Below are 13,567 nucleotides of genomic sequence, written 5' to 3'. Positions count from 1 at the left end.
CAACTTGACCAGCACAGGAGGCCATAAAGACGGCAGGCAGCAGCGATCCAGCAAGCCTCTAGAGCGAGGATCGTTCAAACTCCCGTTTTTGCTCTTGCTATTTCGACTCGTTACATGGCCGTCGAGTATTGGACGCCGCAACTTGACAGCAAGGCGGCGTAAGTTGCGCGCACAAGCCCGGGTGGGCCTGGTACGCAATGGGCGCGCCCGAGGTGGTGAGAGCGTACAGCTGAATGGTGCGTATTATTCCCACTCTTGGACGTGCGCTGCTGGACAGAGTAAACTCCAGACCAAAGTTCTGTGGCCGTCCTTGCCTCAAATCTTGGAGCACGGAGTCGATGGTGGGAATCTTCGAGCGAGCTCGTCTTCCACGAGACACGATAGGGTTCACAGTCAGTGTGAGTTCTCATGCATCCGCCCCCCAAAAAGCTGGCATCATTGTTTGTGTTGCAGCGAACCTCTCGGCGGCCCACGTTGTACTCAACCGCGCCGCGAGCACAAATCGCTCCGCATCGACACGTCACGCACAAGAACCATGAAGCTCAAAGCCAGCTTGCTTACACCTCCTGTTGCAACGCGTGGCGCGGGATCTGCCGAGCTCGATACCACAGCACAGCGTGGGTGTACTGCTCCTGTTCATAGCGGTGTTAGCGTCGCCCTCGTCCTTTTTGCAGGTGACATCGCCACTTGTCGTAGCCCATGCGGCCTTACAACCGTCGACTGCCCCTTCAACATTGAACCGGTGCGCTTCCTCAGTATCCTTATCACTACCTTGATAGCTTTCCGCAGGCGGACCCGGTTGCCGGCGCTGTTATCCTCGAGGCTTTTGGCATTGACCTGAGTGACGTGGAAGCCGATATCAGCCTGGACCGCGGCGACCTCGGAATAGGTCTATAGCTCCGCCTGCAGCGGCGCTGCCGCCTCCAACTTTAAGCCTTCCGTCATCTCACGCTTGGCTGCGCCTTCTCAGATTGAGTTTGTTGCTGCAGGACTCCGATAGCGTCGTCTGCGCCACCGTCGGCGCCCTAGGCCGTCACGTTATCGGACATGAACGTGCTGAAGCCGCTGTCGGCCGTCTATGACGTGGCTGCACTGAGCCATAAATGGTGTCTGCACATCGCGACGGTTATTTTGAAGCGATGCTTCTCGAGGCCAAAGAGATAGCGAGATTTATTATCCTTGACCTTATGATCGTAGTACTTGCCACAACGCAAAAGTTTGATATGATTAGAAGATATCAGCTACAATGATTATCACAGAGACCCTCTATGCATCCCCCACGCGCAACTTGTTGATCAACTATGGTAAAAACGGGCGTTGAACTGCCTCTAAGTAGTCGAATGGCGAACGAACGTGCGTAGCAGCAAGGAGGAAAAATATTCTAGCTTGTTTTTTGCGATAAAGACCGTACTGTATCCGAAATCTTCTATTGTACACAACCCGGCACTCCGTGCAGATGCTATGGCCAGCACGTTACAATTGTTGCAAGCTGGGAGGGAAAATTGCGGAGCAGGGCTGTCTCTCTCCTCCGGAGCATCTCGTCCTTCTCCTTTTCTCCTACGTCGCGGCAGACCTCGAAGAACTCAACGGCCTCAAGAGCATCGCATCGCTGAAGACCCTTTATGAAAGCCTCCCAGGCGGCGTTTTCTTCGACCACACCGAGAGCGCGAGGCTGGTTAAACACAACGTTCACTCGGCGTAGATGGGTGGGTAGGTTTCGCACAACGGAGTCGGAGAGCCATACGAAAATCTGGATGTAGGATGCATTTAACACGCTAGGCTTTGTACAAAGGCATTTTGAACTCACTTGAGGGTCATCTACTTGCATTGAGATGGACTTTAACTTCTTGCAATGGTGTAGGGCGATCATCTCGTTTACATCAGCTGTATAGCTCTAGTCGTGAGATCCTGCATTGACCGGAGACGTAGACACTCACTTGTCATCGTAGTCAGTGACCGTAATTCTATGTGCTGCACGTCACAGCCTACATGGTACAAGACCGCATTCGCAGCCTGAGCATCCGAAGCGAACATGGATTGGAGAATGATGCCGACAGGACCGGACTCCAGCGTCGGGCACTCTACGACACAAGAGGACTCCCGCTCTCGGTATTGGTCGAGCAAGGGCACTTCGGGATTGAGCTCCCACAGATAGCGAGCGGTGTCATCCAATGCGGCAGCAAATGAGACGGTGAGACGAGCAAGCCGATCGCGGATCCGCTGAGGAAAGCCAAGGAGCAAAGGTATGTCAGATTGGTTAGGTGCACGCCACTGAAGATCCCAGTATTCGAGTTCACGTAGGTTCGGCAGGGCCGAGAGAGTCTCTTGGAGGCGTTTCGTCATGCCAGTTGGTCCTACGCGCACAACGACTCGTGCTACGTGTTGCGAGAGACGCGGCGACTCTTGCACGTCGCCAATGAAGCTGGAATAGCTGGAGTTGCGAAGCCAGATGCGATAGAACAAGTGCCTGGAGCTCCTTGGCAACCATGCCCGCGAGACCTGGGTGCAGGCGGAAAGGGTACGCGTCCGACTTTCCAAGGAGTAGTGCAAAGTATCGGAGTAGGTCTGGGCGAGGAGGTCGAGAATGTGGTCGATAAGTTCCTGGGGCAGGGTGACAGAAGGCATCTGAATTTACGTTCGCTGTCGATGTGGTGGTGATGGTGACGGGCTCAGCACATAGACGCCAGCTACTACTCGCTTTCACCGCCATCAAATCTGGAACAGGAACGAGCTTTGTGGCGCTCCCGCCCCTCGAACGCTTGGCATTTTCTACGAGCCCTCGGTGTGACAACAGGAGAGAAAACACCGAAGAGCTCATAGTTGTAGGTTAAGATTTTTTTATTGCTCACCATGAGAAGTGGCAGCTGATAAAAACGATAGGTACGTCGAGTAGCTACTATGCGGCATTCAGATACTGTAGGTCCTGCCGCAGAAATTAACACAACCTCCGTGAGGCAAGGAGCACAAGACATTGTCTGGACTTCTCCAGTCGTACCAGTGTGTTGGGTATTTTTCATGATTTTACCTCAGAGGTTGCTGCACAGTGCACATGCTTGTAACGCGTCTGTCGCCGAGCCTATGATTGCACTTCATCGTTCGAAAGCTCATATCCTCATGACGACTAACGGCAGCTCGTTGTGACGGCATGTGAGTCACAAGCCGGGCATATGGTATATAATTTCCCATACACGTCATTCGATCGGTGGCACTGCGGGCAAAGGAGAATTATACCAACCAGTCTCTAGGGCTGTATCATCATTCAGAGTTTCTTCATAAATTCTTATATTCATCTATGGCGCCCTTACGATAGGGATGCTTACAGAGCTACCAGAGTCTCGCGAAGACAGCGATGACCTCCCTGATAGACGGAACCGCATGGTACGGCCGTACCTGACCGCACCGCGCCTAACGCACGATATCAGGAGCTCCACTCATCGCGCGGGATATATCCTTTCCATTGAGGTTTTCCAAGGCTTCCAGCGGCGGAGCGCGACATGCATCGACGACAGGGCCGTGACCGACGTCTTACCGAGAAGCCTCATAACATGGAGCACTGCGACATGTACTCCACAACATGCTGGTCGATAACTTTCTTCACGCTGGGAGGCATTCGTATCCATCCTCGATGTTACCATTCGCCTTCCAACATATACATTCGGGCTTCACCGCTCCCTCCATTCTGCAGCAAACCACACTCTTCGTGTCACTTGAAACACAAGCCAAGATGTTCTCTCGCCTCGCGCTCTTCTCCACGTTCTCCCTCGCCCTTCTTGCGGCCGCCACACCCGCGAACGTCGCCGGCAACAACGGCGACAGCGGGTCCGCCACGACCGCGTGCTGCGGCAGCACCGAATCCGTACATCCTACACTTTCTCTGCTGCTATTAGTAATTCTGACGCGCATTTGCATTACTAGGCCTCCTCTGCGGCCGGCACCGCGATTCTCAGCTCGATCGGCATAGACGCCAGCGACATCACCGGTCTCATCGGGCTTACCTGCAGCCCCATTAGTGTCGTCGGTGTCGGCTCCGGCTCTGCCTGCAGCGGCGCCACCGTCTCCTGCTCTAACGGAGTTATCGTATGTACCCTTGCTTGCAGAGTGCTGAGCTGTATGCTGTTAGTCGGCTACAGAATGGTATTGGCATCGGCTGTGCTCCTGTCACCCTCTGAGGTAGTGTATTGTTGAGAAAGAGGAGGGTGAAACATCTGGACTGGTTGTACTTTGAACGTTGCCTATAAGAATATGATTCGTGAGATGATACGAACGGTGTTCTGGCTGTGAGTAGGCTCAGACAAGAGTAAGAGATTTAGAATATTAAAGTCCCAACTCCATGACACACGCTGTGGTTCCATTGTACGCCTGAGAGAAGTGCACCGGGGGAGAGTCCAGCGTTCGCTGGCGAGCCCCACTTGGGCCACAGCGGAAGCTGGGATCGGTCGATTGTGGAGGCGCTCACGAAGACTTTGTGGCGTTTCGGGTCCACTGCCTCGGCAGAAGACTCGGATGTGACACACGATCGCACAGGGACAACCTCATTCAGCAAAATAAAGGGAAATAGATCAAGATTATGTGACAAGTGCCCGCCTCAAGCCGGCCTTGGTCCGCCAAGAGTCAACAACACCCGCGAACATCCAACCTTGAGCGGGAAGAGAGTATCATGTCGGTGAGATGCCAAGTGGGGTTCGGTCTACTATCTTTGAATGCTCGGAGAGTCGGGGCGAGGCTTTGAGATAGCTCAGATACTTTGTATTTGAAGTGTATGCAGCGATGGAGGATGGTAGAGGAATGAGAAAGGCGCAAATGGCTGCGTTCAGGCGGCCCTGCAGCGCTGTGAATCTGTAATAAGGCCGTCTGATATGTTGCGCACGTATCAGCCAGCACTAGCATAGAATGAATCTATGCAGCTGTGGACGCACTCAGCAGAAGGCCATACTTCAGGTCGACTGAAAAGAGTTCGTTGGCCGTTAAGCGCATTGTAGGAGTGGGTGTATGCTCACTGCCATCGGTCCACTAGGCACCGCCGCGCCTGGAGATATGTGGATCTCTAGTCGTTCAACATTGAAGACCGCAGCCCGAAGAAAAGGGAAGTAACGTGTGCTGCTGCTAGCCTTCCCGTCTACCACTGAGAGCAAGATGAGCGGATGTTCTATGACTAGCAACTCTAGCAACGCGAGATGATGGAGATTGTAGGGACTCAGCGTGAGCGCCTTGATGCAGAGATGCTCTGTCCTGGTGAAAGGAGGAGGCTGCTCGGGATCTTGCAGACCAGATACCATGTTCGCAACCAGGGCGTTGATGCGTCGAGAAGGGGAGCTAGCTGCAGGGAGACAGCGACCCTCCACTTGCTTTTGTTTGAATTGGTAAAATCAATGACATAGTTGACAATCTCCTGCGGAAAATTAGCTTGGTGAGGAGGGGCGCGCGAACAATTCAGAGGTGGCGGGGTATCCTCGGTAAATGGGACGATACGCGAGCTCTCGGCTCACGACGACAAGCTGCCTAAAGTGAGCTGAAAAAAAAAAACCAGTTCGTAAGACAGATATTTCAAAAGATAGAAGGGGGTGCGCTTAGCATGTCCTAGGCCATGGAGTTCGCAGCTCTCAACAACGACGAGCGACGAGAGCAACATGTTAGACGCCTGCAGTACGATTGCAATGCATGACGCAGGCGGGAGATCCGCTGCACACAACCTCCACATCCTCACATAAGATCTGCCAATTTCGACCCTTTGTCCTCACTATCCAGTGTAGGAACCGCTTATCAACTCCGTCTGGCACTTTCCCGAGAGCCCGTAGAAGCGCACAAGGCTGTTGAAGCGATCAGGAACAAGGACTGGTGTCAAGGCTGGATATGACAAGTTCTACTGTTCTCCAATATGAAGCACCATGTACGCTTATTCTACTACCAACTTGCACGCGAGTGGTCTGAACAAGTCTGCTAGGGCCCGTATACGCCCTCGACTGGTGCAAATCGGCAGCCCCAGGACACCAACATCGACCACGCTCATCCTTCCGCCTCGGCCTCGGCTCGCTTACAGACGACTATCGAAATCGCATAGCCATCGTCGGTCTCCAAGATGAGCGTGTGCTTGTCGAAGATGATTATGCCCCAGATTTTGGCGATTCGTACTACCCAGACTTCGTTACCCTCGTTGAAGCGCATCACGGGTATCCTGCGACGAGCCTACATTGGCAGCCAGCATCGGCGAACTCTTTCGGCTGGGGTCAAAAACCGACCCAATCGGAGCTGCTGGCGACGACTGGGGACGCGCTGAGAGTATGGGAATACGCGAGCGATCAGTCGTCTGGAGGCGGTGGGAGCGGGGGCTATGTCGGGAAGGCCCAAAGTTCTCCGCAGTCTAGTGGGCATAGATTGACATTACGGGCTGCTTTGTCTGGGGTATGTCTTCAATATTCATTCTTCTTCCCGAGCACGCGAACCATGTCCCTTCCCCACCCTTCTGTCGCAAGGCCTCGCGGACTGACTAGTCTCTCTGCTGCAGCAATCGAAAGTACAGAACCACTCGACTGGCGCACCGTTAACCAACTTTTCATGGAACGAGAAGTCGCCAAATCTCATTGTTACTGCCTCAATAGACACAACATGTACAGTCTGGAACATCGATACATCCACCGCCATAACCCAGCTTATCGCTCACGACCGCGAAGTGTACGACGTCGCTTGGTTGCCACAATCAACAGACATCTTCGTGTCAGTTGGCGCAGACGGCTCGCTACGAGCCTTCGACTTGCGCTCGCTCGAGCACAGTACCATTCTCTACGAGACGCCACCGCCGAAAACTGCTCCCTCTGCCGCTTCGTCTAACGGCAACTCAGCACCAGGCTCGCCTGGCACTTCCGCCCGCCCTCACACCTCCGCACTCCTGCGCATCGCCTTCAATCCATCCGACTCGAACTACATGGCAACCTTCCACCAGGACGGGCGCGACATACAGATCCTCGACATGCGCAGTCCCGGGCAGCCTGTCATGGAGCTGCACGCGCACCAGGCACCGATCAACGCCCTCGCGTGGTCGTCTGGCAGCGGTACAGAGCCGCCACTGCTCGCAACGGCCGGTGACGACTGTCAACTGCTCCTTTGGGACCTCGCGGGGCAGACGTCTGCGAGCCCCGCGCCGCGGAGCGGGCACACGCACGGCCCTGGAAGCACAGCGGGCCTCAGTGCGAGCCCGCGCCCCGAGACGAAGAAGCGGATTGTCCAGGACCCCGTTATAGCGTACACGGGTCCGTCTGAGGTCACGAACGTCGCGTGGAGCCCCAGGATTGCGGGCGTCGCGGGACATGTCGCACCCGGCGAGTGGGTCGCGATCGCGATGGGCAAGAGCATACGCGCACTCAAGGTGTAGGCTTGCTGGACGGTACAGTAAACTCCTTTCGATGTCCCGCATGTCGGGGTGGGACTCTACTCTGGAATCTTGCTGTGATGTGCATTTCGGCGTAATTAACATGCAACGTGTATTATCTTCGCAACAGAGCTCTACATCGGGTTACTCAGAGCGTTTAAGCTTTCATTTACCGAATACGAGGAAATGGGCTCTTCACGGAGCTGGGCTATTAGAGATCGCTGAGAGATACGCATGTTGAAGTTACAGACCTCACCTAGAACCAGACATTGAGGCACGCTGCGTCACAACCGTAAAAATAACATAAAATAAGTCAATAATCTATGCTAACTGCGATAGCAGCACAGGAACGTTACGGATAGGTTGAACGCTGTGGAAGGAGAGGAGATAGCAGAACCGTACCAGTAGAGATTATGTCGACCTGGCGCGATATAAGGGGATTTCAGACCGGGGGCTGGAGGAAGTCGTCGGCAATGTTCCATTCCGAAAACAATGCATCGCTGAGCCAGTCCAACTGCCAAACCGTTAGCTCCTGATAGTCTAACAGCGGCGACAACGAACTTGGAATGGGGGGCCCACATCGAGGGGCATATATCCAAGGACCGGGACCAGCGTCTTGCCGAACCGATAGAGCTCGAGCAAGTAGAGGTCCTTCAGCTGGATGTCGGCGGGACCGAACACGAAGCTGCCATCGTGGTCGCTTGTTGTCTTCGCCTGAGAAAAGACGCCTAAGTACGCACAAGCACACGGAGACGCGGAGGCAGCCCTCGTGCGTACCTGTTTCAAAAACACGACGATGGCCTCGGCAACACACTCGACTACCCTGCGCCGCGAGGTAGGCAGCGGCACCCCGCCACGGGTACGCTGAACATTCTTAATGCGGCGGTATTTCACATATCCGTGCACCTGTAACGCAATATAAGCAATGAGGAGCGCACGCGGAGCCTTCGCGAAGGAGCGACGCACCGAGATGAGGAACGAAACTTTGACGAAGTCAGCGGGGAAGAGCTCTTCGTCGCCCTCATCCAGACCCTGGGGCCGGCCCTCGTAAGCATCCGATAGACTTACTCCTTTGACACCGTTACAGGAGAAGGTCCAATGGTTCCGTTCGCTGGGTCGCATAACCGCGCGGCGGGGGTGGTGGTACTGCTTGTTTCGGAGGACTTGGAGACCAGCACGAAGGGTCATCTTGGTTGAGTGATGGAGCTGTCTGTCGTAGAGAGATGGTCACGATAGAGTGCGATGTTCACAGGATTCAGGGTGTTCTGGGGCGGAAATTCAAAGACAGACGAGAATATATAGAACGGCAAAATGCTTGAAGCGCGAGTATGTAGTCTGGTTGGATATGCAGAAGTGCGTCTGGTGTGACCTAACTTGGAGCCAGGATCAAGGCTGCTTCGGTAGATGTCAACATTCGGGACGCTGTCAGGCCGCAGACATGCATCACCTGCAAAGTCGCCAGAGCGAGGCCAGCTGCTGTCCACTTTCCCGCCGAACCTTCATTGCCGAAGAGGCTGGAACGACAGATACAGCTTCGGGCACAAGGAGCCGCTCACTCTCTGCCGTGATTCAGAGCTGTTGAACGCAGAATGCGCGTGCGAAGACGCCCCAATTCATCACTAAATATCTGCGTATAACGCATGAAAGAATGAGAGTGAGATTACACAAGGAGCACTTCGAACTCGAGAGCCTTCGACGACCGCCTTCAGAAGCCGTCGTTTCAGAAAGGTATCTTGGAGGGTGGCCAGCACTCGCACTGTTGGCCGGCGGAAATGAGTCTGGACATGCTGAGTTCGGAACAAGTCAAATTCCAGAAAGAACACTTTGTGTCCTTCATGAGAGCGCGCTGGTAAGAAGAGAAGCGTACATACCAGCACTGTGCTATATTACAGGACAACACGACAGTTCGTACACCAACGATTCTCGCGACTGCAGCATGTCTTCTAGAACCTGATAGACCATCAGATCGATATGCGTTTGGCGCGGATGCTACGACGGAAAATGCTCTGTACCTCTAATCTCCGGCTTTCCATCCATTTCTTCGGGATTCACCTGCGCAAGCCGTGGTGGAAGCAGCCGCTGTTCGCCACTCCGCACATTCAAGATGCGAGGAGATTGGAAGCTTCCTTCAGCGCAGATGGGGCTATCCAACACTACAGATATCACATCGATACTTGGTCCAAACATCCTGCAGGATTCGAGCTCGGGCCGACATAGTTGCTGCACTAGATAGCCGCATGTGCAGAAGTTACGTCAGCTAGAGAGCATGAAATATTACTTATGGTCCAACCTGTCTTCTCGCTACGCAAGTACCGCGCCACTATGATCTCAATCGTATGATAAGCAAGAGATAGGACACTAGACATCCCGCTTGCCGTTCCAGCACAACTTCATGTTCATGAGACGAACATGCCGTTAGAGGTGCCTAGTAGTACATTCGCATGCAGGCGTCGGTCAGGGCCGGGACCAGAGATAGAGTTATTAGATCAAAGCATACACGAGGAGGTCGGCAACAATCTTCCTGAGCATATGCAGCTTTGCTTCCTTGGCAGGGTCCTACTGGGACAGATGTTGACCTGGTTCAATAGACCCAAACACCCCTAGACAAGTGTAATACCAGCTGAGTAGCGCTTAGGATGAATGCGAACTCCTGGAGCTGTATCTCACTTTCGGGACTTCGCACGTCTTGGAGCTCTTTCTCCGCACCCGGCTATAGACCCGGCTTGTAGTCATAGTTGGCGAACGGGTCGGCAGGCCATAAGGATGTCGTGCTTCGACGTTGCGCCTCTCGGAAACGAGATACTAGAGCAGGATCTGGGGAGATGTGAGATAGATGTATACCACGCAACACTGTGGATGACATACAGTAGCAAGGTTATGAGCTTGCAGTACAGGGCAAGCTATTCCCCCGGCGTGAGCCTACTACGCAGAAACAGAGGTTTAGGAGGAGGCGAGGAAAAGGTCAGGCAAGACACGGGGTATTCATGGATGCAGACCTCTCCGACGTTCTATTTGATTCTTCAAAGGTGGGAATCAGGCCCTCTCAGGTATCTTCGCGGGCCAGAGTCAATCCCCAGCAGCGAATATTGAACACTCGTGTTCAATATCTCCATACCCTGCATGAACCTTGCCTGAAGAAGCAGACCCAAAGTATTGATGACCGCGCAAAAACAATTTAGCATGTGTCGACAGTAGGCTATGCGTGGCCTTCGCGAGGTGGCAGGCGAGGTGACGTCCTGGTTCTTCAAGAGAGCTATTTAGCGCCAAATCTAGCTAGTCGGAGTCCCTCGGAGTCTAAGGCTCTGATGATCGAGAGCGGGACCCTGGGGACTGGCTATTTTACGCGGGCGGACATAGGTATGCACCGACAGGCTATAGGTCCCCTTCTGTCTGTTATATGATTTTTTTAAATACAAAAACTTCTGACTCTACTGCATTGCTCGCCCAAATCCATTCAAAAAATATGGAGAATCAACCGAGAGCGCCTGGGCCACGGCGACCGCTGGGAGACAAAAAGTGTTCACCAAACGGAGAGTACGCGCCGTAATCGGGGTCGAATGACAAAGAGTAAATAACTGGGTCCGGGAGGAGATGATTAGGATAGTTGGTTGAGCCACTGGCGGCCGGCAGAGGCACGGCACTGGCTGTGCCGGAGCCAATGCCACTATTGGCGGCGACCGCTGTGGGATCACCTGTGGATGGAAACGGCGCGATAATAGGCAGCTGCTGAGCTTGTACCATGTTACGCCCGTCGGCTCCACCCGCAGTCAGGGGAGGTATATAACCCAGAACGGGCTCCAGCGTCTTCCCATGCTGTCGCAGTTCCAGTAAGTAGATATGCTCGGCTTGAAGCTCGCCAGAGCAAAGGTCAGGAGAACCAGGGGCACGATCTCCGGTCTCTTGAACCTGCCGCGGCAAAATCAGCTCCAACAATATCGCAGGATAGGGCTGGAAAACGGTGTTGCACCCACCTCTCTTAGAAACTGCGTTACAACCTCTGCAACACATCGTGTCATGCGCCAACGCGGCGTGGGCAAGTCACGCCCCGCGCGCCGACTGTGAACATTTTTCTGCGCACGAGTTCGGTTATAGCCGACAATCTTGGGTAGAAGTCAGCATTTCGGTACGTTATCAACCCTCTTGCCGACACGCACCCCGATATGAATAGTGACTTTCATGCAGGCGGCCGGCAGAAGCTCCTCGAGACCGTCGTCAAGGCTCTCCAGTTTGCCGTCGAGGCAGTCTTGGATGTTCACCCCCTGGACACCGCCACACGAGAATTGCCATGTGTTCCTCTCGTCCGCGCGCAGTCTTCCGCCACGTGGGTGATGATATGGGAAGTGCGCGAAGGGCCGAAGCCCTGTGCGAAGTTGCGCAGTCGGCTGGAAGAGTCGTATTAGCTGGATGCAGTGTGAAAAAACGAGCGCATTCTAGCGCGCACTGACGAGCTGTAAAGTCCGGGTTGCAGTCGTCATTGCTGTCGTCGCGTTCGAGAGAGTAGAGGAGCGGTCGTAGAGCATGGCCATTACATAGGCGTGCCGCTCCTAGATATAGCAGAGCACCTGAGCACCCCGACGTCGGTCAGTCGTCAGCTCTCGAGCTGCGCAGGCGCGGTTAGCCCTGCATGTATTAGTTGAACGACATGTAAATGGTTTAGACAAGCCGATGTGTTATAACGCCGCACAAGATATCATCTATCACGGGAACTGGCAAAGCGATATGCCCGAGCGGTTGAGCTATAGCACCGGTTCGTGTGAATAGTTCCCTAAATCGGCTATACATTATGTCAAGCACACTCGGAAGCATCGTATCTTGTACACAGGCGAAAAGATCGTCTCAGACGTAGTTGTATTCTTGTACACGCACTACAACAGGTCGAGCCAACTGTCAGCGTCATCACCTTACATAGCTTCAAGTTCATGGTTGCCTGCGAAGGACGGACATAGCGAGACTGGCTCAGGTGCAGTGACGAAATCTTCCGATGCGCCGAGGGAGCTGCCAGAAACTTGGAAGACTATTCAGCGCATCATGCTGGGAGGGCCGTTGTCGTCTGCTGTCATAAGGATTATGCTCTTCGATAATTATATGAGATAGAAGCACTCGCCACGCCGAATATCACGCGGATAGCTACCAAGAACGCTCTGCTGATCATGTCCGGGAGAGCACCGCCAATAAGAACATATGAGTAGGCAGTGCAACGTCGATGCTGTGCTCCCAGCCATCAGCCCACATAACTGCTGTAGTAGGCTAGGGTCCTTGGGCGGCATGACCGCGTGCATCGAGAGAGCCTCAGGGCTACTGTGATACGCTCTGTGTTGGCTGCCATCACGGGCAAAAAAAGCTGGCGGCAATACATCGCAGTCGTCCAGCGTGTTCTAAGCGCGCATTACCAAAGGGGGTGTGGCCGGATCATCCCCTCGTGGATCACTACTTGTCCTTCCGTGCAGCAGCGCACTTTGATGCCTAGAGTCGGCGACATAATCCAATACTAGAAATTAAGTGCAGCTTGCCAGCTGTTTCAAGAACGTTAGACACCCCCGGCAAATTCGCGATATGACGGTACAGCCTGGTCTAATGGTTGATGACGGACACCATGGCCAGCGACATCCAAGACTGCACAGCAAACCTAAGCAGGCCTGAAGCTTGTAAATTGGAAAAGTCTAATGCTACATCAATATGGCGATCATACTGTATCCTGCCATTCCGGCACTGTTCGCTCTGCTTGACATTTTCTACGTTACTTTTTCACTACGTTCTCCCAAGATGGGAAATTAAAATGAGCCAGTCTGTCAGGAAGGAATCACCCTAGTAAGCCTCCGGCATTTCATGAAGCTGAGAAACCTTGGAAGAGAGAAAGATACTCGTAGGGGAAAATATGGTGCGGGGTTGGGAAGGGAGGCGGTTCTTCGATCTCGTCGCTAATGTAAGGCCCAAAGTGTTCGGGCTGTGCAGGCAAGTGAACCAGACTCGAGGACTCTGCGCTGATAGACGCATTAAACTGACCCGTGTATAGCATATATGATGAGAAGGACGGGCGCATGGGTGGATGCGGAGCATGCATCATGCGTGGTGTGGCTGCCGCATAGTCGTCTTGGCTCGTGACTGCTCCGAGCGGAGCCGCCATTCGGTCGGGCGGAATGTAGCCAATAATTGGCTCGATGGTCTTCCCATGCTGGCGTAATTCCAGCAAGTAAATGTGTCTTG

General features: G+C 53.8%; 6 protein-coding genes across 6 annotated transcripts; 3 read left to right on the top strand and 3 right to left on the bottom strand.

Moving 5' to 3' along the window:
- Positions 1 to 61: 61 nt before the first annotated feature.
- Positions 62 to 1,260, top strand: PHACADRAFT_257386 (uncharacterized protein). Its single transcript, XM_007396548.1, has 4 exons — positions 62 to 236; positions 290 to 398; positions 454 to 742; positions 990 to 1,260. The coding sequence occupies exons 3-4, from the start codon at positions 536 to 538 to the stop codon at positions 1,080 to 1,082; spliced, it is 300 nt and encodes a 99-aa protein (XP_007396610.1). The 5' UTR covers positions 62 to 236; positions 290 to 398; positions 454 to 535; the 3' UTR covers positions 1,083 to 1,260.
- Positions 1,261 to 1,412: 152 nt separating this feature from the next.
- Positions 1,413 to 2,664, bottom strand: PHACADRAFT_184930 (uncharacterized protein). The gene is made up of 3 exons (XM_007396547.1): positions 1,938 to 2,664; positions 1,808 to 1,884; positions 1,413 to 1,750 (listed from the first exon to the last, which is right to left on the bottom strand). The coding sequence occupies exons 1-3, from the start codon at positions 2,623 to 2,625 to the stop codon at positions 1,460 to 1,462; spliced, it is 1,056 nt and encodes a 351-aa protein (XP_007396609.1). The 5' UTR covers positions 2,626 to 2,664; the 3' UTR covers positions 1,413 to 1,459.
- Positions 2,665 to 3,712: 1,048 nt separating this feature from the next.
- PHACADRAFT_145427 (uncharacterized protein) lies at positions 3,713 to 4,169 on the top strand (the record flags this gene model as incomplete). The annotated part of the gene is made up of 3 exons (XM_007396546.1): positions 3,713 to 3,856; positions 3,916 to 4,077; positions 4,131 to 4,169. The coding sequence occupies exons 1-3, from the start codon at positions 3,725 to 3,727 to the stop codon at positions 4,167 to 4,169; spliced, it is 333 nt and encodes a 110-aa protein (XP_007396608.1). The 5' UTR covers positions 3,713 to 3,724.
- A 1,510-nt stretch (positions 4,170 to 5,679) lies between these two features.
- Positions 5,680 to 7,546, top strand: PHACADRAFT_122527 (uncharacterized protein). Its single transcript, XM_007396545.1, has 3 exons — positions 5,680 to 5,887; positions 5,942 to 6,399; positions 6,503 to 7,546. The coding sequence occupies exons 1-3, from the start codon at positions 5,851 to 5,853 to the stop codon at positions 7,364 to 7,366; spliced, it is 1,359 nt and encodes a 452-aa protein (XP_007396607.1). The 5' UTR covers positions 5,680 to 5,850; the 3' UTR covers positions 7,367 to 7,546.
- A 377-nt stretch (positions 7,547 to 7,923) lies between these two features.
- On the bottom strand, positions 7,924 to 8,759 carry PHACADRAFT_122523 (uncharacterized protein; the record flags this gene model as incomplete). Its single annotated transcript, XM_007396544.1, has 3 exons — positions 8,330 to 8,759; positions 8,141 to 8,269; positions 7,924 to 8,077 (listed from the first exon to the last, which is right to left on the bottom strand). Coding segments are annotated over exons 1-3 (504 nt in total), but the record flags the coding sequence as incomplete, so codon positions are not given.
- Positions 8,760 to 10,727: 1,968 nt separating this feature from the next.
- PHACADRAFT_257380 (uncharacterized protein) lies at positions 10,728 to 11,493 on the bottom strand. The gene has a single exon (XM_007396543.1). The coding sequence runs from the start codon at positions 11,369 to 11,371 to the stop codon at positions 10,835 to 10,837; it is 537 nt and encodes a 178-aa protein (XP_007396605.1). The 5' UTR covers positions 11,372 to 11,493; the 3' UTR covers positions 10,728 to 10,834.
- Positions 11,494 to 13,567: the final 2,074 nt, after the last annotated feature.

This window comes from Phanerochaete carnosa (assembly GCF_000300595.1).
Source record: "Phanerochaete carnosa HHB-10118-sp unplaced genomic scaffold PHACAscaffold_6, whole genome shotgun sequence".
NCBI lineage: Eukaryota > Fungi > Basidiomycota > Agaricomycetes > Polyporales > Phanerochaetaceae > Phanerochaete > Phanerochaete carnosa.
The sequence above is the reverse complement of the archived record's forward strand: the minus strand, read 5'-3'. Positions and strand labels throughout refer to the sequence as shown.